General features: G+C 32.0%; 1 protein-coding gene across 3 annotated transcripts; it reads left to right on the top strand.

Moving 5' to 3' along the window:
• The first annotated feature begins 1,726 nt into the window (after positions 1 to 1,726).
• LOC113522934 (bromodomain-containing protein 3) lies at positions 1,727 to 26,202 on the top strand. Of its 3 annotated transcripts, none has more exons than XM_031914088.2 (21): positions 1,727 to 2,185; positions 9,244 to 9,317; positions 9,730 to 9,883; positions 9,974 to 10,030; positions 10,109 to 10,279; positions 10,908 to 11,102; positions 11,188 to 11,478; positions 11,737 to 11,829; positions 11,936 to 12,085; positions 12,199 to 12,378; positions 12,451 to 12,698; positions 12,781 to 13,112; positions 13,613 to 13,882; positions 14,207 to 14,365; positions 16,260 to 16,382; positions 18,564 to 18,677; positions 22,754 to 22,821; positions 22,907 to 24,040; positions 24,442 to 24,584; positions 24,869 to 25,067; positions 25,416 to 26,202. In XM_031914088.2, the coding sequence occupies exons 3-21, from the start codon at positions 9,839 to 9,841 to the stop codon at positions 25,479 to 25,481; spliced, it is 4,038 nt and encodes a 1,345-aa protein (XP_031769948.2). In that variant the 5' UTR covers positions 1,727 to 2,185; positions 9,244 to 9,317; positions 9,730 to 9,838; the 3' UTR covers positions 25,482 to 26,202. The 3 variants fall into 3 exon arrangements, with proteins under 3 accessions (XP_031769948.2, XP_026764580.2, XP_026764582.2); XM_026908779.3 differs by having other exon boundaries at positions 18,561 to 18,677; XM_026908781.3 differs by having other exon boundaries at positions 9,970 to 10,030; positions 18,561 to 18,677.
• Positions 26,203 to 27,090: the final 888 nt, after the last annotated feature.

Raw genomic sequence — 27,090 nt, 5'->3', positions numbered from 1 at the left:
GTAAAATAGAAAACAAAGTCGGCGGTTCTGTCTCATGCTGGTTCGACGGAAAAGAATTATACTTTACCAGTTTTTTGTCTGGAAAATTTCTGCTTTGTCGTCAAAGCAGAACTAGCAGCTTTACTCAAATATATTGAGATAATGTTTAAAAAGCCGAAAATTGAGACTGCAAACATCTTGAATAACTACAAGTCTGCCCTGGAAAGTATCACTGACCCATATCCGTTCTACCCGCTAACGATGGAAAAACGACAAAGAGTCAGAAACACTTAAACGCGGCGGCAAAGTCCACTTGTATTGAGTGAAAGCTCATATAGGTATACCTGGCAATAAGCGTGCTAACGATCTTGCCAAGACTGTGACCTTAAAAAAGAAAACGAAACCCGTTTATGATCGGTTTCCATTAAAATACGTCAAAAAACTACTTACAGAAAAAAAAAATCTGTAGATATGTGACAAAATATATTGTATATACAGACTCAAATACAGCAGCCGTAGCAAAAGTGTTCCTACCTGATATCTGTACAAAATAGTAAAAACTATAGATATAGATAACACTATAACTCGCCTTTTCACCGGACATGGAGGAAATCCGTCATATCTACATAGGTTCAAATTGGCGGATAGTTCCAACTGTCATTGTGATAATGAAACCCCACAGGTTCGTGGAGTTTCATTATTATTAATTTATTATTAATTAATAAATTAGATAAATAGTATATGCTGTATGGTTATACAGCGATTGACTTGCCAAGATTTGCTAAAAGCTGTTATGAGTGTAAGTGTAGAATGGACGAAACATTATTGGAAAATAATATTGAACACATATTTGAGAACAAGCAAACTACTTAACTTTTCAAAATCTTCGCTGAAGGTTGTGGAGAAGGGAGAATGGCGCAATAGGAGTGGACTAAATACCGGACACAATATAAATATTTATACATATTTTTATATATAATTATACATTTAGTTTTCTTATAAAATTTTATTGTAAAAAAAAATCATTGTCACAGTTCTACATACAGTTATATTCACAAAGATCTACATGCATTTTTTTTTATACATGATAATAGAATGATAACGCCTACGCTGGGGCACCAGTGAGGAATTATTGGCGAGGATAAAATAAGTCAGTTAGTCCATCGTCACGAATTCAACAATAAATCTATCATGATGTATTTTAGAGGGTCGTGGAGGTAGACCTGGCAGGGCACATTGCCAGCAATGGGACCGCTAAGCTCAGTTTCTAACAATCCTTTCTCCCCCCCCCCCCCATCTACATATAGTTATATTCACACAGATTAGAAGGTTATCGGTTATTATTATATAAAACATACCGGCAGAAAACACAGATTATTATAAAAAAAGTATAACTTTAATTTAAACGTATAAACATTTGTAATTGCCTTTATTAAATTGAGGGTTCTTTGTAGATCAATGAAAAATTTAAAACTCAGTGAGACACCAGTATTTTCAAAATGTTAGCATAATGAAATTCTTATTTTATCACTTGTTCCAAATACATGTCTGTTTTTTTTATTTTATTATTTTGTGTAATCGATTCGTGGAAAAAAATTCTGTCTCAAACATATTTAGTCTTTCCTTAAACTTTTTAGACAAGAATGTGCAATTACTGTTAGTTATGCATACTTGATTTGATCGAACCAATTTTATTTTAATCGATTAATCGATCGTTGCTTTGTATAATCGTTATATGGCATCTCAAACTGGATCGAATCAAAACATATTTTTTAATTAAATTCGTACGTAAACGAATCCGATGAATTTTATGGAAAACTATGTCATCTGTTTTTGAAAAATCAAAATAGATGTATTTTATTTATCCATCTATGCAAATTTTGTAATATTTTTCTTTCCAGAGTTAAATTTGTGAAAAATGTCTAGAGACGCTCGTCACTGTTTCATCAAGCTTCGCCGCCATGTCTGAAGTCGGTCTGCGTCTTTGTAATTCGTGTTGTGCTATTTATTGTTTCTAAAAGGCAGTGATTTTTGATATCATGGACGATGAATTTATAAAAACATGAATTAACTATGAACTTTGATTATGTGTGTAGTGTTTAATAAAACGTAGCAAATCGATAAATTCCGTTTTCGAAGAAGGTACTCCAACATCTCAACATCGTATTTTTAGTTCGTCCGCCATATTGGCGTTAATAATCTTTTCGTAAGTCTTTTTTCATAATTTCTAGCTTTATCATTAGTATATTGTCATATTTTTATGCTAATTTTGTTGCCCATTTGTTTGGGCTTTATTTTATCTATTAGTAGTCTGTGCATGTTGCGGGAATTTAGTAAAATTACGACATATTTGTTCATGGCCTCCTTAAAGGTAATTTTCACCCATTTCTTTTCACTGGCTTTGAGAAAAGATTATCGAAAACAGGACACTTGTTATATTTACAAAATCTGTATGTAATGTATTATGAATCATTTGTTGTTGTGTGACTAGCACCTTATTTTTCTATGTATTGTCATTTTGAGAGTAGGGCCATCGAATTCTTTTATTACTTAGTATATTAAGTCCAAATCCTATGCATTATGTTACTTAAATTTTCAAAATATAGTTACTATTAAAATTAATTTACTTTTTATTCTTAATTACCCAACCTTTTTTAAAGTCCATAATATCTGCTTAGTCAATTTTAAGCTCAGAGAATGTTCTAGATCTTTATTCAATTCTGTGAACTAATTTCCAAATTTTGTTCAACAGTTTGTAAAATAATGTTCCCTTTAAGTATAAAAATAAAAGTAAAAAAATGAAATGTTTATAGGTATGTAACTATGAATAAATCAATGAACAACAATTCCATAGCATATACATACTATGTGCATATATTCATCATTGGCATATTTTGAAGTTGCATGATGCATAATTGCATGTGTATTTTGTACGAAGGTATATATATTATCTATACAAACCTATAGAATTATAAATATGCCTTTAATGACAAAATTATGATCTAAGTAGATTGTCATGATGATGATATTCTATTAGTAGTGATTAAATATATTATATTCACAAGATGTTATATATTTCTTTATAAAGTGACAACATTATTTTACTACAATCATTAATGATTTCATTAGTTTTGATACACTAGTCTTATTACCTAGAAGAGATTTAACTGCAAACCTATACTTGTGTGAACATTCTCATGTTGACTATATAAAACTATCAAGAAAAACTATTTATTTAAGGCATTTAAGAGTGTTTTTTTCATAAAAACAATTTTAATGTTAAAATTACTTTATATACATAATATTTATATAAAGTAATATTAACTATTATTATAATAACTGTTATTTATATGCATAAAAATATAATGAAAATATAATAAAAATACAGTCACATTGAGAATTAATTTTGACTATTAATTAAAGTAACTGGTTAAAAGTGCAAAAGTGATATTAATCTGATTGTTTACATTTATTACTTATTTGTTAATTTTATGCACTGTTATTTTGATAAACATATATAGATACCATGATTGTTTACATATATACTAAGTACATACTGTGCTCCTTTATGTGATTTAAGTATTTACTAAAATATATTTTTTAAATACTGAAAGAAATGGTATAAACTGTTCTAGTAATACATTAGAACATTGATAAGTTGAATTTCAACAGAAATGCTAAAAATTAATGACATTGTAACTTAAGAAGTTCCAGATCCAAAGAATGGAGTCATTAAAAACTCAACTTAGAAAATCACAATTTCTAATTATGTTTTTCAAGTTGTAGAGTATACATATTTCAATAATAGTTTTAGTTTATTAGATTGCAGCCTTTAAAAAAGACTATTGGAACTAGGCTCTGAGAATACAAAATAAAACATTGAATTTTATGCATATAGAGGTGCAGTTTGCTTTTAAAATTTTTAGTATATGTATTATTATTATCTCATAGGTTAATAAAATTTTGTTTGACATAAGAAAAAATAAGTCTAACTAAATTTGAGATGTTTCATATTTTGCAATTTATCAGAAGGGAATGACAATTTTTTTTTTTCAACTTACTCGAAATATGTACTTAATGAGGTATAAGTTATGTTAAACAGTTATTAATTATATATTCATAATGTAGTTTAGATTATTAAAACATTGGTACATAGAGTAGGTAGGATATTTTTATTATTAACTAGTGGCCCGTCCCGGCTTCGCACGGGTGGACATTAAAACATTTTAAAAAGTGGCCATTAAGGCTGCACATGCGATGGAAGCTTAAAAATGGAGTAATTTCCCCTTTTCCTAACATTTCCCTTTACTGCTCTGCTCCTATTGATCGAGCGTGATGAAAAGTACATTATAACCTACCCAGGAGTATGAAGAATAATTGTACCAAATTTCATTAAAATCCGTTGAGTAGTTTTTGTTATTATGAACAGACAGACAAAAATTTTACTGATTGCATTTTTGACATCAGTATCTATCACAAATCACCCCCTGATAGTTATTTTGTAAATATATTTCATGTACAGAATTGACCTCTCTACAAATTTATTATAAGTATAGATTATAATTTTTAAATTACATTAATATGTACTAGTTGATGCCTGCAACTTTGTCCATTTGTTATTCCTTCAATGAACATTTTTAATCTCCTTATTGAAGTAAACTATGTCTGGGAATACTGGACCAAAATTAACAAGTGACATGTCATTCTCACTCTTTGCCTTAGGTCAAAATGATTTAAGTAGGTTGTGTACTAAGCTGTAAAAGTTACTATAGTTTTTTTAACTATCCCATTGAAACTTTATGATTAAAAGTGTCTAAAATGTGAACCAGGGATGTAAGGTAACAACATGCAAAGCCTGTACAAACAGACAGAAAAAGATTTGAAATAAATTGGGATGTCTATTTCTTTTCTGACAAGGCCCTGACTCGTCGTTTAGCATTTTTTTTTTCTATGTACATACATTCGACCTGTACGATTTTACTATATGTATAGATTTTTAGTTATAAACAAGAAGTACTATTGCATAATTTTAATTTGTTTTATGTAAATTAAAATTGCAAATAAGCTAATCGTCCATCTATAGTGGTAAATGTTGTTTATAGGAATGAACAACAATATGACCAATATAGATTAATTTGTGGTATATGGTAAAATTTAATTGTAAGTTTATGAAATAACATTTTTTTTCTGATAACTATAGGTAGATAGTCATTTTTATCATAATTATTCAACTCAATCTAATATATTCTTTATACTGGGAAGTATTATAATATTGCTTCACCAATAGTTAGGTTGTATAATTTTAATAGTAGTTTATTGATTCTAAAAGTTATGAAATTGTTTATTGTATATTTAATTTTTAGAGTGATTATTATAAGGTTAGATATTTATACATAACAAATGTCATACAAACTAATAAATTATTTGATGGTAAGTAGTAACCCTCACCTATAGACTAGTGTTATTTGGGGATGAGGCTTTAAGTACAGATTTATTAAAATAATAAAAATGTCTCAATTCTTGTTCTTCTCTAGCTGTAGCTTCGCTCCTGTTATTTGGGTTAAAATCTAATCCATATGTAAATGTAGTATATGGCCCATATGGAAGATATATAATATAAGTTTCATTTATATCTGTTCAATCATTTAAGAATTGATTAATCAAAATCTCCACAACTATTTACATTATTTATTTATATGTATCTAATCCAATAACATCACACTTTTGGGCGCGTATCTCCTCATGAAAGGAGAATATTACCACTACTACTATGTAGACCCTGTGTTTTGGTTTGTTTTTATATTTTTCTTCTCTTATACGTATGTATCGTGCTGTGTAATCTCTTACAGACAATTTTTAAAACAAAATGGGATATTCTATATACTTATTACAAATTAATATTATACATGAGAACATGAATGTCTGTCTGTTTATTACGTATATTTTCACAACTAAACTTCCGGATTTGGTAGAGAGGTAATTTGTGATCTAATAAGGTCAAATGAGGTCACCAAAAATGTATGGGTATTGGTCTAGGACCTTTTTATTAAAATGAAATGATAATTTCTCTTTTTAATGCTCTTGATTTATTTTGGCAGGGTAGGTATTAGGCGGAGATGATAGGTGAGGTTGAAGTCAAGTTGGTCAATTGTGATGAATTCACCAGGAATTAAATATGATGGTTTCCAGGAAGGAATACACGAAAATCATCTCCATAATGTATTTTGGAGACAATATAGCTTGCCTAATTATATTGTGATAATAAATAAATTATAAAGACTACCCTTACGATCTGCTGATAGGTAAGGTATCCTAATGTCTGATATTAGGGGTATTGTAGTCATTATCACATCTATTCAGAGTCCATAGCGATCTTTATAATAGGCCACGGTTACCATTTTTCGTCAGATGGATATCATTCGATTTATAGATATAAACAAGATATTTCATAGTTTTTTACATCGAAAATATTCGAGTTTGGAACACGGAATCGTGTATCTTACAGTATCTAACGATATGGGTTTCCAAAGAAAATCATTTAATATGGGACCATAACGTAGACTTTTAAATGAATTGTGGTAAACTGTCTAGAATTGGCGACGTAATCGTGCAACGTATTAGGACAAGTTGAAAACCTTTTTCTTTTGGGAGTCGTATGATTTCGTCATCTGTCCATATCCTCTGTTCTTGGCCTTGGTTATGACCAATGGGATATGGACAGATGGAACGTAATAGTACTATGGTACTATTACATTTGCCGATTAAGTTTATTTTTGATTAAACTTACCAGCAAGACAGGAGGATAATCATATTAAAAATATATGGCTAGAAATCATGTGTTTGATTAAATTTATCTCGGGATTTTGTCAAATATAATTTCTTTATTAAGGTCTTTTTTGAATACGATTAGAGATGTCCTATCAGATTTTTTTAGTAATAATTGCCATCCTTTGAACTTGCATAACCCAAAAAAAATTAGAAAAGTTTAATAGTTACTTTTATCAAATTAAGACTATAAGTTTGAAACATTTAAGACAATGAAAAACGATCTTATTCTTTTTTAAAGCAACACCCACCATTCCTATGGTGATAAGTGTGTGGGCGGCGGTAATCACTTCTTAGGAGAGCCGCAAATTTGTTTAACTCTTGTGTTATAAAAAAAAAATCTAATTAACGGGATAAAGAGACGTATCGATTAGTTTCTTCTTTTTATTTTAAGGAGCCGGGTTTGATTCTCGTTCGGTCTGATTATTGAAACAAATTTCTATATTTAGTAGTTATATTCTACGATATGATTTTACGAAAGGATCATTAGAATGGGCGCTTCAATTGTGAATTAGAATTGGCAAATAAATGGCGTTATCTACATAAAAAATATTGTTACATTGAGGAATTCCTCTTTGTAGTTACTAAAAATGATTTGAATGCAGCAACCATTCAATTCTCAACTTATCAACACTGATTAACATTTAGTTCAGAAAACAGTTTTAGCCGAGAAAAACTGGCAAGGATTTTTATGTAACAAAAATAAAATTTTACAAGTGCAAAAACTACAATTTATACTATAGCAATTTATAATTAAATATGTAAATATAAATAATATAAGATCAGGCTAGTCTCTTTCTCTTTCAATAGTTAACTCTGTTCACGTATATGACAGATCCGCCAGCTATTATTACTTGCAATCGTTTTTAAGGAGCTCAAGAACTACGGATGTTAAAGGTCCTCTGTGTATTAGTATGTATATGTAAAGAAAATCCTTAAAAAAAGAATATGGTATGAGTTAAAATATTTACTATTAAAATTTTTCTGCCAATTATGTACTAAATATACAATTTAAAATGGCAAATGGGTAGAAAGTGAAAGGTGTTGCTATATACGAACTGCACCATAGATATCGTAGAATACCTATACTATTGTCCATGACACTTAGTGCAAGTCCTGAGTGACGGACGGCGTATCGCGTATCTGCCAACGCAATGAGCTGGATCGTGTTCGCGCCCGCTCGCACTGTGGACCGATTCAAAGATTATTTTGTTTAGTGCGCTGGCGGGTACGCACACATGACGCACCATCACACAGAACCTACACTTATTCCTTGCTTACTGAGGGCTAAGAGGTAATGGTTCTATATTCAGTAATTATACTACAACTATAACATTGTACATATATTTTTCCAAATCAAAATCTATGTAGTAGCTACAATTTCTATCTATACTTTATATAAAAAAAAAAAATGTTTTAACGTAAAATATGCCAACATTTGCTTCTATTTATAAAATGTGAACGTAGAAATATATCTATATCAGATCTATCCAAACTATACTAAGGGTACTAGAAAACTAATAGACACATACTCTCTTACCACAAAAAAAGTTAAATTAGCGATGTATAGATGCTCAATACATGTTTAGACGATTTACTAAAAAAGCGTTTATATCCAAAAAAATTAAGAATGTTGTTAAAAGGTGTTTAAAGTAATAAATTTTATTCTAGTCTATAGATTTTGGTACATTAAATTAAAAATATTATTATACCGACTAAACAATATTTAATAATTTGGACTGAATTTTGATAAACACTATTTAGCGTTTTAATTTTTTTGTAGCAAAAGCGTTAGTTTTTTAATACATACGTGTATTACAGAAATATATAGAATAGAAATACCCAGATCAGTACAAACAAACATAGTGATGAATAACATATGCATGTAATATACGACGATTGAACACTTAATCATTGGGAGCGACATAGTGTAGTAAACCAGTATATTGATTGCTAAGATGGACAACATTTGATAAAACATTTTTGAAGAAAAGTAATAGTTAAAAATTCGGGTATTCTTTTCGGCAGCTTTTGTATTATAAACCATACAGCGGTATACAGATACAATAAAATATGCCAACAAAGGTAGTAAAAGAATTTCAGCGTAAGGAAAAGTGTTTTTTCGTCTTTGTGTTTACATTAGTAAACGTAGTGAAAATGGACACGAATGAAAAAAATGTGGCATTTTACTAAAAAAGTCAGATATTGGTATGAAAATTAAATTTTTATTAAGGGGCCATTAAATGCAGAAATAAAAAAATAGAGATTGATGCTTTAAATAAAATATCCTGCAGTTTTTCTTTTAAGCTTTTAGAATATTAATATAACGCGATTCATAAAAAAAAAAATATTTTAACTTTTATATCAGAATGTAAAGACTTTCTAATTGTAGGTAAACACAGGTCAAAGAAGTACTTAACATTTTTTTTTTATTTTCAGATTCTATAGTAAGTACCAAATTGTATCAGTTTGGTTCTTTATTCATCACATCCTACCCTGCAGTCATATGCAAGGTGAGTCATAGAACTATGTTTTTAAAACAATATGTCTATTAAGCGCCGTTCACACATTTCCGGGTCATATCCGAGCACTCTGGTACAAATTTGAGCTTCAAGCTGTCCAGGCATCGTATTCTATCTTCACATCCTATCTGTTGCCGGAGTATAATTTATATCATTATACTCCGCTGTATTAGTGTGCAGTTTTCTTGATGTTCTTGTTATAGAGTAATACACGATTATTACAAAAATTGTTGCAGTCATTGATAGAACAAAACGTCAGAGCATGCTCTGGAATGGATGCGTCCGACATGGAATCTATAGAAGTTTATACAAAATGCAATTTTATCCGTCTTATACTATCACTAACCAGACACTGACTCGGAAATGTGTAAATTTAGCTTTCTTATTTTTTTATTACTTGCAGGTGCAATAATTTATCAGCCAATGACTGGGCTGGATTGTTTCTAGGTGCAAAAGCACCAACAAAAATTTATTATGATAGATTGGTTTAATGTAATCAGAGGATATAGCTGATGCCTCTTAGCCAGAAATTGGATGAACCTCTTGTTACTATTGAGGTGAGATTTTTTGATGTATAAATTTTCTTTACATGTATAGAAATTGTTTTCTTATACTTACTACAGTAGTTGTGTCACTTTGGCAGGTAGATTGCTGACTCCAGCACAATGCAGCAGGCTGTTGATCCTCTCGCAACAACTAGTACGGTATGTTAAGAAACAATTTATCTGGAGTAATATATTATCTTATTTTTAGTCATACAATTAAACATTGCTTTATTTTAGCCTACGGCGGAAACCGTCAATGGCGCTCCGCCTGATGAAACGCCAAGGCGACAAGGGCGCGTGACGAATCAGTTACAGTTCCTTCAAAAGAACGTCATGAAGGCTGTATGGAAACACAAATTGGCATGGCCCTTCCATCAACCTGTTGATGCGAAAAAGTTAAACCTTCCAGTAAGTTGTTTTTTTACACTGGGTACTAAGTACCAAAAGAGGCAAACGACGGTCGCTGCCATGGTGTTTACATCTTGTGTAAAACGTAACATGAACGAGATTATGGATATCGTAAAATATAATGTGTCACTCATATAATAGTTGATAGTAGTAGTAGTGATAGTGATTAAACCGAATCGTTTATCTGTTACACTGAAACTGCAACAATGCAAACAAAAAGGAGTAGGTAAAATGGTGGTACCTACTAGGCCCAAGCAAGTGGCACAAAAGTACAAGCAGTTTTTTGTAGTAAATTGAAAATACTTGATTAAATCCTTTTACCTTCGTATATTTTTAACTAGCTTTTACCTGCGATTTGGTTCGTGTGACCGGGATATGGTTACTGATCGGGATAAAAAGTAATCTATATCTCTTTCCATTAAATAAGATGCGTATACCAAATTTCAGTGATCGGTTAAGCTGTTATAAGGTAACAAACGAGCAAATAAATTCATTTTCATAATTATAATATTAGTAAAAATTGTAGCATAGAAATGAAAAGACTTTAAATAATTATATTTGCTTCATCAATTTTAACGACATAATAAATGTGAAAAGTATTCTTTTATGTTGCTTTTTTTTTTTGTAGGATTACCATAAAATCATAAAGAAACCAATGGATCTGGGCACCATCAAGAAGCGACTTGAGTCCAACTATTACTACTCAGCACAAGAATGTATCCAGGATTTTAACACTATGTTTACCAATTGCTATGTCTATAACAAACCGGGAGAGGATGTGGTTATCATGGCACAGACTTTGGAAAAATTATTTCTGAATAGGGTATGTTACCATTTTATAAAAGTTGAATTTATAAACGGAATTGTAAATAGTACAGTCAATAAAATAAGGATGATAAATATTGTAGATAGCTCAAATGGAAAAAGAAGAGAAAGAAATCGAGGTCCCGTCGAAAGGTGGTAAAGGGGGAGTGAAGAAGCGAGCAGGCGGCGGCGCTCCTGGCGGCGCAGCGGGCGCGGCGGCGGGCGGCGGCGCGGCGCCGGGTGCGCCGGCCGGCGGCGCCGCGCGCGCTCCGGTCAAGACACTGGCGGCGCCGCCACACCCCGCCCTCTTCAGCTCCAACAATTCCACCACTGCGGCCTCTATTCCGCCGCCCGCGGCCACCCCACCGGCCACTCATACCGGCCTCCCTCAACAGGTATGATAATGCACTTGTTAATAGTGTATTATTTTGTAACATAATAAAGTTTTGCACCCTGTACTTCATATATTGTAACTATATATTTATATATTTAATACTTATTTATTAGTACGTAACATAGTTTCCTTTGTATGTTTGAGAGCCTTGCGCTGGGTGTATTGCCACTTAGATATTACTTTATTATGGTTAGAGATAGTGAATATAGCACTGAGTTCAGATATTTGACAAAATAATTTAATCACACGCTAATTTTAGGTTACTACGCAGCCATCGAGTTTTCACGTTGCCCAACCTACCACACCCGTTACTATTCCGACAGTTGCCCTGTCTCAGACGCAACCCGCTAAGGTATATATAATCAATATCCATTTTACTTATTCTTTCTGAATTGCCATTGTTTTTATTTCATTACATTGTAATGGATGAAACTTATTATATAAATCTTATTTCAAAGGTTAAAAAAGGCGTGAAGAGAAAAGCTGATACTACTACACCTATGGGAAGTTCGTTTGAAGGAGGTTACATAACACCTACTATTGATCAGCAAAGTGGACCTAAACCAGCAAAAATTTCAACAAGGCGAGAAAGTGGTCGGCAAAAGAAGGTGTGTGAAATTTATATATACGAAATTCATTTATTCATTATTCAATATATTTATATAAATTATAAATTATTATATAAATCATAAGTGTTTACTTTTGAAATAAAACTTTACAGACAAGTCGAGTGACAGAAGATAATTTTAAAATGGGTGGATTATCTCCTGGTGTGGGTGGAGCTGGTGCTTCACATCATTCTACAATAACCCCACAACTAGCTAAGGGCAAAGAGAAACTTTCAGATGCTTTAAAAAGTTGCAATGAAATATTAAAAGAATTATTTTCTAAGAAACATTCGGTAAGCTTTATGTTATTATCATAAAATGTTTATGAATTAAATTTTTGTTACTAATTAACAATTCAATTTCAGGGATACGCGTGGCCATTTTATAAGCCTGTAGATGCGGAGTTGCTTGGATTACATGATTATTTTGATATAATTAAAAAACCTATGGATTTAGGAACTGTTAAACAGAAGATGGATAATAGAGCGTACAAAACAGCTGCAGAGTTTGCTGCTGATGTACGTTTAATATTCACAAATTGCTACAAATATAATCCACCAGATCATGATGTTGTTGCAATGGCGCGGAAACTGCAGGATGTATTTGAAATGAGGTATGTGCAAATGCTTCTATATTAATATATATATAATAGTAAAAGAATGAATATGCGGATAATTTTTTTATATATATTTTAGGTATGCCAAGATTCCTGATGAACCTGTCCATGTTGGTGTACCTCATATAGATAAGGGCAGCTCTGCATCAAGTTCAGAATCAGGCTCTGAATCGGATTCCGAGTCCGATGATTCGGAAGAAGAGAGAAATAACAAAGTAAAACTCCTTGAGAAAGAACTCCTAGCTCTTCAAGAAAAGATGAGGAAACTTGTTGAAGAGTCTAATACCAAGAAAAAGGCAAAGAAGAAAATGAAAGAAAAACAGAAGAAACAAATCACAAATAGTAGTCTACCCAAAGCCAATACTGTAGCTGCTTATGGAACGAAAGCAAACAATATAGCTGATAATATAGGTAATATAGTCTTTATATTTTAAATAATATTGCAAAAAGCCCGTCTGTATCAAGACCTTATATGAACAAGTTTTTGTGCTTGTTAAGATTTTTTTATTGATAGCACTCGTGCTTCTGTAATGAATCAATATTAATTAGACGATTCTAGCGGATACAGTTATTCTCAGCTAATGTAAACTTATAACATCACATGACCCACATAATTGACAGGAGTATGCTACTCCTTTTTATATTATTTTTATAATTATGGTGCTGTCCAATTATTACATTATGTAGATTGTGTTGCGAAGCTTTGACATTTTAATACTTTTTGTTTTTGATGGTACACCCTTCAAAAAAGAATTAAATAAGAATGTTCACAGTGAATACGGAATATAGATACATGCTTAATATCTAATAGACTTATATATGATTCGTCCATATACAATAAGTGAAACGTATATTGAGTTACGTACTGTTAGTTATATACGAGGTGTTATAATGAAGCCGTCGGTTTGCAGCGACGCCGGGTGTTCGCGGTAAAGGCGCGAGGTCACGGGGCGGCGCCGGCGGCGCGGGGGGCGGCGGTGGAGGCGGCGGCGGCGCGGGCGGCGGCGCTGGCAAAGGGGCCGCGCGCGGCGCCCCCGCCGCCAAGAAAAAGAGCTCCACGCCGACCGCCGCCCCTGCGCCACACCAGCCTCCACACCCCGATTCCGAGGATGAGGACGTCGCGAAGCCCATGTCCTACGACGAGAAGCGCCAGCTGTCGCTCGACATCAATAAGTTGCCAGGTCAGTTCCCGATTACATTCTGAGCGTTGTAACATATTATTGGTGGTAGTACATTTTAGAAAATTTTACTTTATTTAGTAAAATTTTTAGGAGTCTAATCTAATAAAAATATATATATTTTTAATATGGTCTGATCTTCTGATTAGTTGTTTTGTTATATTCATTATTTATTTTGTCTATGTTATGGTAAATCAATAAGATTTATAATCCGCAGTAAGCGTCAATATGCATATTAAAATAGATGCTTCCCTAATAACAGATTTTATATTGTCAATATTTTGTATCTCATTAGTTTACTTGGTTCAAGATATATTTTATTTTCAGGAGACAAACTCGGCAAAGTAGTTCATATAATTCAGAGCAGAGAACCTTCATTGAGAGATTCCAATCCCGATGAGATTGAAATTGACTTTGAAACTTTGAAACCATCCACCCTAAGGGAATTAGAAAATTATGTAGCCTCATGTTTACGCAAAAAGACACGTAAGTAGAATTATCTTGGAATATTAAACTCTAGGTTTTATATATATTTATGCATTTTTATCTCTTGTTTTATGCTGTTTTTAGTAGTAAATTTTTGGTTTAAGTACATTACTGCAGCGGCCAGCAACTGAGGCATTGATGGACGAACGTGCAAATATGGGCCGAGGCGTAGCCGAGGCACACATACGTGAGTCCATTAATGCCTAGTTGTGGCCAAGGCTTGTATAGTACTTTTCTCAAACAATGCGCGGAAATCAGAAACACAATTTTACTTTTTAAGTTCAATGACGAATAACGAACAATAATAATTTTTCACGCGCCATAATGTTCCTTTGTTTTTTTTTTTTTTTTCAATAAACAGCTTTCTATTTGCAAGCCAGTTCGAAATTTAAATAAAACCTTTTATTAGTTACCTCCTTGGTAGCTATGTTTCGAAGTAAAAGGTCATTCCATTTTTAAACTACAGGACAGATATGAGTTTACATAGTAATTTTCTGGCCGCAAAACACGACGGATATGGATTTTCATACAATTTTTGCCGGCCGCTGCCCGCATGTATCTGGCCAGTATGGCAATTTTGATTTATCTCGAAGATTGTCAAAATAATGCTCATATTTTCAAGCATGTTTGAGAAAAAAAAATTAATATCTAAATCATATTTTTGTGCTTCAGTGGTAATTATCTGAATAAACATTTTTTTTACTACTGCTAATAGCAAAGAAGCTGAGGGCCTATTACAAACATGTACTGTCTGTTTATCAAATGAAGCATGCTATATATTGAGACCTACCATTACATCTTGATCAAAACATGCAGTGCTGTCGTAGCATTACTACTTCACGACAGAAATAGGTGCAAGTGCCGACTATTGTCACCATTAACCTGTTTCATTAGTGAACTAATTATAATTTTGGTCAATTAATTCTCCAATATAAAATTTTTTGTGCACTTTGAATATCGTGCACTGCAATGGAATTGCAAATATGCTGACGGTCCATCTAATGGAAAGTGGTAATTGTCACCTATAAACATGATCTTACGGCGTAAGCGTGGTCTTACTATAAAAAAATTAAACTTGCTGTAGACAGGGGATAAATATATGTTTAGACGACTTTAAAATCGTGTCTAATGTCTGTTTATGTCTAAACAAAAGAATTTTTTATTAAAAAATAAGTAGGTAATACATAGCAAAATATATATTTTAGTTACAATATTTATATACCGTCTTAATAACTAATATAGTAAATGACTATTATTCAATATTTAACGTCGAAATGAAGAATCTGAACAATCGAAATTAATATAAATACTATGGGCGATATCGAAATGGATATGACCTTTTTCGTATGACCATCAATTCCCGGACAAACCCAATACGAGTATGGGAGCAGTATCATTATTACTCATGCCTAAATCTTTCTAAAATTATAAAAATGAAAGTGAATTTGTTTGTTATGTTATATGCTTTTACGGCATAACCGATCACTATGAAATTTAGTATACACGTACTATATGATAGAGAAGGACATAGGCTACTTTTATCTCAGTACGTCAACATATTCCGGTCACGCGGACGCACTCGCCGGTAAAAACTAGTTGTCGTTGTAGAGATTTCAGTACATAAAATTACAAATAATAATACACCGACTAAATAATATTTAATTATTTAGAGTTTTGTTGAACTTTGTTTAGACAGTACTCATATGTAAATTAATTTTGTGGTAAGACTAGAAAGTTCAATAGACATTACAGAATACACTATGATACTCGTCATGTGTATTTTGCCAAATTATTCATCCTATTTGTTTCGAATTTACTTCAATAGATTAACTTCATTGATGTGAAAAACTGTTGATTTTTATTATTCTTTATAACATACTTTAATTTTTTTCAGATCGTAAGATGTCTGGAAAATCTAAAGATGAACAAATGGCAGAGAAAAAGCAAGAGTTGGAAAAACGATTGCAAGATGTCTCTGGACAGTTAGGAACTAATAAAAAACAACAGCAGAAAAAAGGTAAGCTCTAGTTTTATTCTTGCATAACTGCTAATTCAAAAATATCTATGACATGCTAACCTCATTTATTCATAAAAACTGAAACCTAAAATCTACTTACTGACCAAACTATAGAACTGTTTTGTCACTTGCTTTCAAATTGGGAATTTAGCACAAAAGATAAAACAGATCAATAGTTAAAATAAGTTTGTGAGATGTTTGATTTTTCTTTTGTTGATAAAGGGGTACGCACGTTTAGTTCGGTTCGATATTGCAGTAGGCTATTAATAAGACAATATAAAAAATAATGTTTATTTAATGCCATCCGCATAGTTTAGGGGTTTAAAAGCTACGTGATCGATAACGACCTAAAATGTACGATGACGTAACATGGAAGTAAACAAGAAATGTGTCATTGAGGTTTCTTTGCATTCTTGGTAGCGATGCGCGAATCCGAATAATTATTTATTCTAATAATTACTAAAATTATTATTCGACTTCTAAATCACTGAAAACATAAGGCACACTACATTGAATTCTAATTCAAAATTGTAATTATAATCTATATAAAATCGAAATATTAACTCTAAGACTTGTTACATATATAAAAATATGTTTATATACATGTTTACATTATGATGATCTCCACAAAAGAAAACAGTTGAATCACATTCACTATAACATTAGGATTTGCATGAGCAAGTTGTAACCACTTTTTGCATATTATAATTTTTTTCAGCACAGTAACAAATACTTTTTCGGCATCTTTATAGTAGTATTTGTACATACTGGCACGACACACCATTTGTAAATTTTTCTTCCTAGAAAACCTTGTTAATTTTTACAATTAACTATAAATACTGATCACTCTTGTATGACACTAGATAATTGTTTACTTCCTACTTGACATCGCATATGGCACTGATGCAATATTGAACAAAAGTTGTGTTTCTGAGATCTTTTTTTATGTAATTTAGAACGGCAAACAAGTTGACAGCCTACCTGATGGAAAGTGGTAACCATCACCTATAGACATAAGAAGTACCATGGGCATAACAGAGTGTACTGCCCATGCATTGCCATTCCTAAGGACTCAGGTGTTATTCCTCTGTACCCTGTAAATTCACTGCCATATCCCACCCTTCAAACCAAAACACAGCCATGCAAATACAACTGCTTCACAGTAGAAATACGAATGGGACAGAGGTGCCGAAGCAAACGACTTTTGTACAAAGTCTCCTGGTATTTTTTGGGGGATCTATAAACACCACTAAATACTCTGAAATGATTTCCAAAAACTAATCAAATAACCTTTTATTGTAGAGATCTCTATCTTTTTTAAATATGTTGCCTATGTTACTCGCAATGATGTTATTTTCTACTAGTGAAAGAATACTTAAAATCGGTTAAGTATTTTTGAGTTTATTATAAACAAAATATCAAATTTTTTTCTCTTTATAAAATTAGTTCATAGTAACATTAAAATTTATATTAGTGATCTGTCGATTCATAGTAAAAATCTGTACTAATTGAACTCGTTTATTATGATTAACATTGTAGTTTTAGTTTAACAGAGCACTTTTTAAATAATCAGTAAGAAACATTAAAAAATGTTCAATTCTTTTTGAAAATTATATCAATTTCAATTTTACCACAATGCCATACGTCATTATGAAAGCTCTTAACCCAAATATTACATTTTTCCCTACAATTTTTCCAACATTTTTTTTTTTCATACAAGGTCAGTACGTCCTGACAAATACATTAAATTAGTTTTCATCTTGTGTATGTGTTCTGTGATATAATTCAATTTTATAACTGCTTTTTTTCTTTCATTATTTCCACTCAGGTGCCACTTACTTTATTTAATTCAACCTTTGGGGAGAAAGGTTGCCTGGAAAAGATTGTATTAGCGATAAGATTGCCTTTTGTATTTTCAACTGCTTTTTTTCTTTTTGTACTTTTATTTAATAGTATTGATGCAATGTTTCAATAAATAAATAAATTTAAGTAATGTGAGAAGGTAATCATTATTATGTACTGTTTATTTAGTTGTTTTAAATATATTCTTAAGAAATTTTAATACACTTGAATTGTATTTAGGATACCACATACATGAAGTTGAGTACTGTTAGTATAAACAATACACACAGTTAAGTATTATTTTGTTTTGATAACTTGAATTCCTTTTGTTCCCAGAAGGATGCAAGGACGGCTTGGGAGGTGGCATGTCTTCCTCATCGAGTTCGTCAGACTCGTCCAACTCGTCCTCAAGCACTGACACTAGCTCGTCAGACAGCAGTGACAGTGAAGCAGGTTAGATTATATTGCGGAAAATCTCGAAAGCCTCGTTAATTTTATTAATTAACAAAATATAGCATTCAGAGGTACCACCATGTACCATAGCTATTATGTAAATTGCAGTTTTACTATTAGATTTTAATGATAACATGCATTTAAATTAAGAGAAATTTCACTTGTATGGATGTTAGACTAAGGGGCGAATAGTAGTAAAATGCAGGCGATAGGAGGAAGAACGAACCCAAATCGCTCTAAATCGTTTTCAATGTCGCTCTTTGTCTTTTAGTCTGTATGTTCAAGATGCTTGAGATCTATATATTAGTATTAGGATTAAACGTTGCAATCGTAACGTTTCGGGATGTAGCTAGGAGTGATATATTACTTTTTTTTTACCTTAGCCAGTATTTGTATATGTATAGTATGATAAAATGTGAAATAATTTGGTTTTTATAACAATATTGGAAATGGCATAACACAATGCTGAAATACAGTTAATAAACTTTTATCTAGTCTGAAAATGTCAGCGATAGAATGAATGACGTGGATATTTGAATTGTTAAGAGTCTCTTTTTAGTAAATTATATGACAAAAAAAATATCAGTGAAGATATTGCTGTCATTTGATCTGTGAATGAGGGGTTGACAATACTTCCTAATCTTGATGGTTGGGACAATCCAACGTGTTTTATATATTTTTGTTTTATTGTACACTATTTACAATATCGAGACATCGAGAAAATCTTAACTTTTTAAAAATGCGACTGTTATTATGTTTTTTTTTTTTTTTATGCGTAAAACTGAATATCTAAAATATGTTGCAATATAAAATGGGACTGTAGTGAAAGAGAATGTTTCCTATTGTGAAGGTGAACGATTTGAACTGTTACATAAGCCTTATGGTTATTTAGGCATATGACTTTTAGAATGCAGTAATATGACACCCTTGCATGGGGGAGGTGAATTGTATACCAATTTATGCTCAGGGTTCTTTTGCACTTACCTCCCTCATACATTTGTGTTATTAAAAATGTATGAATGGGATTACTGTGGGTGGTAATATGGAGAATATTTTTACTGTGATAATGGGGAGGGATAACATCTAAAGTCATGATTCAATTATCATCAGAATCCAAAGTTCTTTATGCAATGTAAGAAAGTGTAGGTAAACGTGCAGAAAAGTTAGTAAGGAGGAGAAGCCAGCTTTGGTGTTCGCTGATATTTTGTTATGGTGGTGGTAAGAATAATTTTTTATTTGGTTTGCTTTTATAAACCAATAGGAAAATACCTTTTCATATTAATATTTTTTAACTATATCATGTCCTCAATGCGGTGTTATTTCATTTGCATCCTTAAAAGTATCGATATATTTATATAAAATATTATTGGAATCTTCAGATCTCATGGTACTAATTGCTTTTGAGTGTGAAATTTAAAACCAATATAATTTTTGATTGAGCTCGTCATAAGACGTGGAAACAATACTGATAACTTGAATATAGATAGTAGTGTCGGTACGTCAAGTGATAAGAAGAGAAGAGGATCCTCGAGACAGCTGACAAGCCGAGCACAGTCACATAGCGAGTAATGCAAACAATTGTGTAAGGATGGATACCAACTTGCAAGCAAAATTCATCATCAGCCCCTTGTTGGACTCTGCTCTTTTTGTTGCAACGAGGATGTATATTGTGACATGTTGTAGTTAAAAATCTTATTACTTTGAAAAGGTATGACTTTATTGGTTTAATGCTTGATACACTTCAATGCTTGCTCACAAGATTGATGTGACGTGTGATCAAAATTGTCTATACATTAATGATAAAAAGAAACTAAAGCTGGCCTCCTTCCTTCACCAATTGTTTGCAAAGTTGTAATTATTTGTTACTATTCAACAATATCGAGGATTACAAAATTTATACAACTTAATTAAAAAATAGTATGTAAATTGAAAACATGTCACGGGCGTGAGAGCCTCGAATGTGAACTGATAGACTGCTATAATAAAAATGTAAATTTAGTTATATGTCTCTGGCAGTTGATTGTGTATGTAAGTAATATTTATATAGTAATTTAAATAGCAAGTTCCAACTGGTGTAAAATTAACGATAGCCCACTCCTTGTATGTGAGAAAGGAGGAGTGTATTGGTGCCCTGCATAGTATTGTTTACAGGTGCTTCATAAATCATTGTGTAAAATATTTTTAACAATGTTTAATATTATTCTCAAAATTATATTTCTTTGCAAGATTTATAAACTGTCTAAAAATTGTCTAAGACATTGTTAAGACAATTTTTAGATATACAATATAAAAAATATATACTATTAACAACACCATGGCCATACATTAGTGATACATTTTAATTAGCTTAATTTGATAATATATTTATTTTTATTATCTATTAGTTGTAAAGTTTTCAAGGAAAAAACATAATATATAAAAATAACAATTATAGGTGTGTCTACCTATACAGCAACTGATAGGTAAATCGTGAACATTTCTTGTGTTCTAGAATAAAAATAAATATAGAAGTTGTAAACATAAAATCTGAAAATTTTCATTCTATATAATTTTTATTATTCGGTAATTTTAATGTACAGCATATTTTATTTTAGTAAATATATGGTATTTATTAAACAATGCGTTCGAATCCAGTAAGTTTGTTAGTAGAGCTTGACAAGAAAATATCGCTAAAATTTGTGCTGTATTTTATTATTATTATATAGAGGCCTAAAGATGAATTTCGTATATTAATTTTTCCGGGATAACATTATGTACTTATTTTAGCGAAAAACATCATAGTATTGCAAAGTGTTGGCCTTAATAGGGCTTTTATAGATTTATATCTCAATTTTTGTCATTTTTTATCTGCCCTCAATCAAATATATCCTGTGTTTTAAATATATTAGAGATTAAAAAAAATACAATTTTACATTCCTGACAAATTATTTTTTTTTTAGAAATACGCCCTTTTATTTTATCAAGTACAATTTTCCAATGGCCCAAAAGGTATTATCGTAAGTTAGCTTTTAATAACAATTATTTTATCTTAGAGTTCCTTACGACTGGAAATGAGGTTAGGAAATGAACAAATGAGTATATTGTATACTTACTAGTATTTTGCCAATAAAATAATGGAGATTATAATTGTCGACGATAAAAAGTTACATCATAATTTGCTTCTGTTGGATGGTATATGTATGTATGTCACGATAGATTGAACTTTGTTAAAATAGTATACACGATGTACAATTAGTTACTCGAACGCAACATTTAGTTGTAATGTTATAGTAGAAAAATTGCAAGTGTGTAAACAGGAACACCATGTGTAATAAATTTTTAAGTAAGATTTATTTAATCAACTCATGACTTAAATTGATTAGATAATAAGTGTGAATGGAAATAAACATTGTATATATTTCAGTATACTACAGAAATTTAAGTAAATCTTTTAAGTAATTTATATTGAATTTTATTTGTACTGCCCTGAGATCTGAAGTAAAAAAAACAAATTTTTATTTACGAATATAATTTAAAAGTTCGTTAATTATTTTATAAAAAAAAATCGCACTATTTTACATATATATTATATTTTAGTGAATTAATTTTATTTGTGGATATGATATGATTAAATATAGTGTTTATAAAGCTTTTTATCTATGAAAGGAATGAAACATACCAAATTTTAAAGTGGCGGATATCTTTAAAATTATTTTGCTAATATGTGGTTAATGAAAAACATAATTATATTTAAAGATATTCAATTATTTTATATCACTTATATATTTGGTCTTAGAATGATATAATTAAATTAATTCGCTATTATCATATTTCTATACAAACCATCAACATATCAGCGGACACTATTTTTTCATATTTAAAATTGTTGCTATATAACTAAAACGTTACATTAATGTAAACAGTTTTAAAAATTTGGATAAAAGAAGATATGGCACTGCTTTTCGTCAAGTTAAGTATTTGTAATACTAGTTCTAGTTTTAGTATTTAATGTTAAAAGTAGTAAATGTAGTTAGTTTTATAGGTAAGCATCTTTATTAAAACATGTTGTTTTATTATTAATTTTGTATTAATTTCAGGAACTGGCTCAGGAAGAACACCTAAGAAAAAACCCAAAAAACAAGCACATCAACATCCACCTCAAATTGTAAATATCAACTATTGATAAGGCATTGTTTTTATGTAGTCTGGAAAAGACCTTACTATGTCTCATTTATTTATGAATCTTACAGAAACCGATGCCGCCAGTCGCACCACCAGTATCGGCTGCGCCCGCAACCACCCCCTCCCCTGCTTCTGCCCCCGCACCTGTCGCATCCGCGAACCCCTCCGCGGCAATTGTCCCCGTTTCTGGACCTGCCGCTATTCCCACTGCCACGAAGGAGACTCCCACACCCGCACCTGCATCCGAAGTGAAGACGGAGCCGCCGGCGGCAGATGTTATGCCTCCTCACGTCGAGATGAAGCACATAGACCCTCCCGCGACACAAGCTTCGCTCATTGCACCTGCACCATCGCACTCTGTTAATAATGTACCAGAGTCCTCAGCTATACCCATTGCGAGAGACAGCGAGGAACAGAAACCTAGTTTGAAAATTGAGCCCCGAAATGGATTGGACAAAGTTGATTCTTCGCATTATATAGATCCTATAGAACGTTCATTAGCAAGTCTGGAGAGAAGCCTTAATGCGGACGTACCTATGGATGTCAGTGTGGGTGTTTCGGAGTCATCGATGCGCCTCGAGGATGAGTTTTCCTTACCGAAGTCACAGATATTGCCAGATGCTGCACATCACAATCTTATGGCACAGTTGGGGGGGCTGACTGACATTGGACATGTTCCCGAGCCTATTAAGAATGACATGTATGTTCCGCCCCATAATGGGTATGTAGAAAAAAATATGCAGCATGATAGGGAAATAATGAGACCCGACATAAATCCTGCTGTGCCAGGAATTACATCTGCTGCACCTGTATCGTCAATTTTTGATCCCATACCCCCGGCTCCACATACAGTGATAGCACAATCGCATCATAATATGCCTGGTGCTCCGAGTCTAATGACCCCAGCTATAAAAAAGGAAGACATCAAACCACTTCTTACTCCTAAACCTATTGAAGATCTCATGGGTGTCTCGAATATGGTTTCAAATAACATGTCCGATAGAGCTAAATACGAAATGGAGAAAAAAATGGAAGATTCTAAAAATTCTAATTTCGTTCAAGCTTTTAAATTGAAACAAGAACAAAATTTGAAAAATGCTAGCTCATGGTCATCTTTAGCACAAGCTGGTAGTCCACAAAGTATTCCAACTTTAGGAACGAATAATCAAATGAAACAGAAACCCGTCATGGATACTTTCCAAGTAAGTTTTTCACTTCTAGTCAATATTAAAATATACATGAAAGAATTGTTTATTGTTGAGTTGTAGTTTCGTTATAAAAATAAACTTAACAAATATTTCATCATGAATCATTTTAAGAGGATGCAAAAAAAAAAAAAAAACAAATAGTTAAATTGTTAAGTAGTTAGTCATTTTCAGTTACAAATTAATGGCTAAACCATTTAACTGAATTTAATTAAAACTTGATTAATTAATTTAATACTTTGAAATTGTATGCAAATAAAGTTGCAGGTTATCCTGTAACTAACACGTAATACGTTTTTCAGATACCATACATAAGTTTATAGTATATAATGCGAATTAAAATCGGCACTTGTTCCTCCATTAACAAGATCAATATTATATAATGTAAAAAATTACAGGCATTCAAGAAACAAGCTAGAGAAAAGATTGATCGTCAGAGAGCACTTATCGAACAGCAAGAATTACGAAAGAAAGAACAAGCTGAAAGAGAAAGACAGCGACAGGAAACAGAAAGGCGACAACCCGAAGATGATAAAATGAGGTAGTATAATTATAACGGTAATGTTTACGTTACATTATAAATGGGACTCAAATGATATCGATTTTATTTAATAGCTATGACTGCACTTTAGTCACGTAATAACTGTCATAAAAGTAGCCAATGCCCTTCGATATCCCAAATACTAATGTTTACCAAATTATTTCATTGGTCGTGCCGTAGACGCAAAGAGGTAACAAACAAATTCTATTTCATATTATATTAATAAGGTTAACCTTGTAAATATTTACATAGTATCTATATCCTAAAGTTTCAATATTTTATAGAACGGTTCAAGGGGTCCGGAAAGTAGAGAGTGCGGAGGTGGCGTCGCCGAGTGTGTCGCCGGTAGCACGTGCGTCGCCGCCCGCCGCCGCGGCCGCAGCCGCCGCTGCCGCCGCTGCTGCTGCCGCGCCTGACAAGCCGGCCGCCAGTGAGCGCGAGAGGCTGCGTCAGCGGGAACAGGAACGACGTCGTCGGGAAGCAGTGAGTTAATATTTACATATATCAGCGATAAGTCGGGATTCATTCTTAAATATATAATGTTATATTAATTAATTAATTTTAATTACAACTCAAATACTCTGATCACAGTTTTAGTATCTCGTGTCTAACATCTGTGTTTGGAATTGTGGTTACATAAATAAAGAAGTAAACCTTATATTAATGTATTTGTTTATTTTTTTCTTACATTCTTGTGTGGATTGCAAGATAAAACATACCAAATTTTAAATTAGACCTTTAGAAAACAACTATGAAAATCGAATTCAATTTTGTATAGTAGTCAGACAAAATTTTATAATAAAGAATCATTGTTTAATTTTTTATTTTCAGATGGCCGGCCAGATTGACATGAACTTGCAGAGTGACTTGATGGCGGCATTTGAAGAATCATTGTAATGTGTTTAAAAACAATATTATAAATGTACATATAAATATGTAATTTTAATTAGTATATATATATGGTGAAATGTGACACCAAAGTGATTTTGTGTGTGAAACGTTGACTAATATGTGGTTAAGTGCTGTGAATAGATATTTTAAATTAAACTGTTATACAATCACTTTGACTTTACGCTCGTACTGAGCTTTTACTTGAGGGTTGCATTTGAAATAATGTGTACTATATAAGTTTGTAAGTTTAAACAACTCTCTTTACATACATAAATATATATATTTTGTTCTAAAAACAACTACCTTCCATAATTGTTTTATAGTATGTACTAATGACTAGAATGGTAGTAATTGAAATTGAAGAATAAATCAAAATATACTTTATTTTATCTAATTGATAGACAATCGGAAAACCATGAAATCTGTTACTTCCTACACATTTCCTCATTGCACGAGTAAATTTTATGTATACTCCAGAAATGGCATTTTATATTTTGTCACTGTTTTTATTAAGACAATATTAATTTTGCCACACAATAGTGTCGTGGACTTGTATGCAGTGATTAAATGTGTAGGCTATTATGTATTTATTAGTCGTGGAGTTTCTGTTACGTATTCGATTTTCGATAAATATTGCTTAATGTTAGTAGATTTTTTATCAGTCTGTCATTTGAAGCAGATCAAATGTCATACATTTGATTTGAAATATATTTATTTTACATTGGAATATGTCTTTTTATGTTTGTAGATAGATAAAATCAGTAAAAAATGTAGTGCAGTTACATCCAAATTCTGCATACTGTAAAAAGTATGAAGATTAAGATAGAAATGATTACCATCCCTATACAAATTGTATATTATTAAGCAAATTTTAATTTCAGTCATTTACTCATCTAAATCAAATGTAGATATGAACTAAAATATATTGACATTCCATAATGTAATTTGTTGTTTAAATTAATATTCGTTAATGTCCCACTCAACTATTGTCATTCAGACAATAGTTGAATGGGATAATGTAAGAAATTTTAGCAATTAAAGTTTGTTATACGAGGGTCAAACTGAAAGTCCTTAGAAAATCAAAAACTGATTAAATTAGCAAGTTTTTACTTTTATTTTATCTTTTCAAAATAGTGTCCGTTCACATCAATACATTGCTGTATCCGATAGAACCACTGAGAAAAGCACTTTGCCAAATCTTCGTCCTTAGGGATCTCTTCGATGGCCTTCTGAAACGTAGCCACGGCTTCCTCGGCGTCCCTAAAACGTTTTCCTCGAAGTTTTTCTTTTATTTTTCGGAAAAAATAAAACTCGCAAGGTGCGATATCGGGGATATAAGGCGGATGACCCAGTAGTTCTACGTCTGAGGTTACCAAATAATCGATCGTTTTCCTGGCGGTGTGCGACGAAGCATTGTTGTGGTGAAGGAGGATCCAACTGTGAGGTCGTTTCTCACGCATTTTTTCCAAAACACGTGGCAAACAATTGTTACTGTACCACTTTGCAGTAACTGTTTTTCGCTCCTCTAAATTAATTGTCGCGTAATGACCTGTCCTTCCAAAGAATGAGGCCACCATCTTTTTTTCCCACGCTTCGACCTCTTTTCACTTTAGTT

This window comes from Galleria mellonella, unplaced genomic scaffold (assembly GCF_026898425.1).
Source record: "Galleria mellonella isolate WM207_F2 unplaced genomic scaffold, CSIRO_AGI_GalMel_v1 utg38, whole genome shotgun sequence".
Taxonomy (NCBI): domain Eukaryota; kingdom Metazoa; phylum Arthropoda; class Insecta; order Lepidoptera; family Pyralidae; genus Galleria; species Galleria mellonella.
This window is presented reverse-complemented; position numbering and strand designations above follow the sequence as displayed.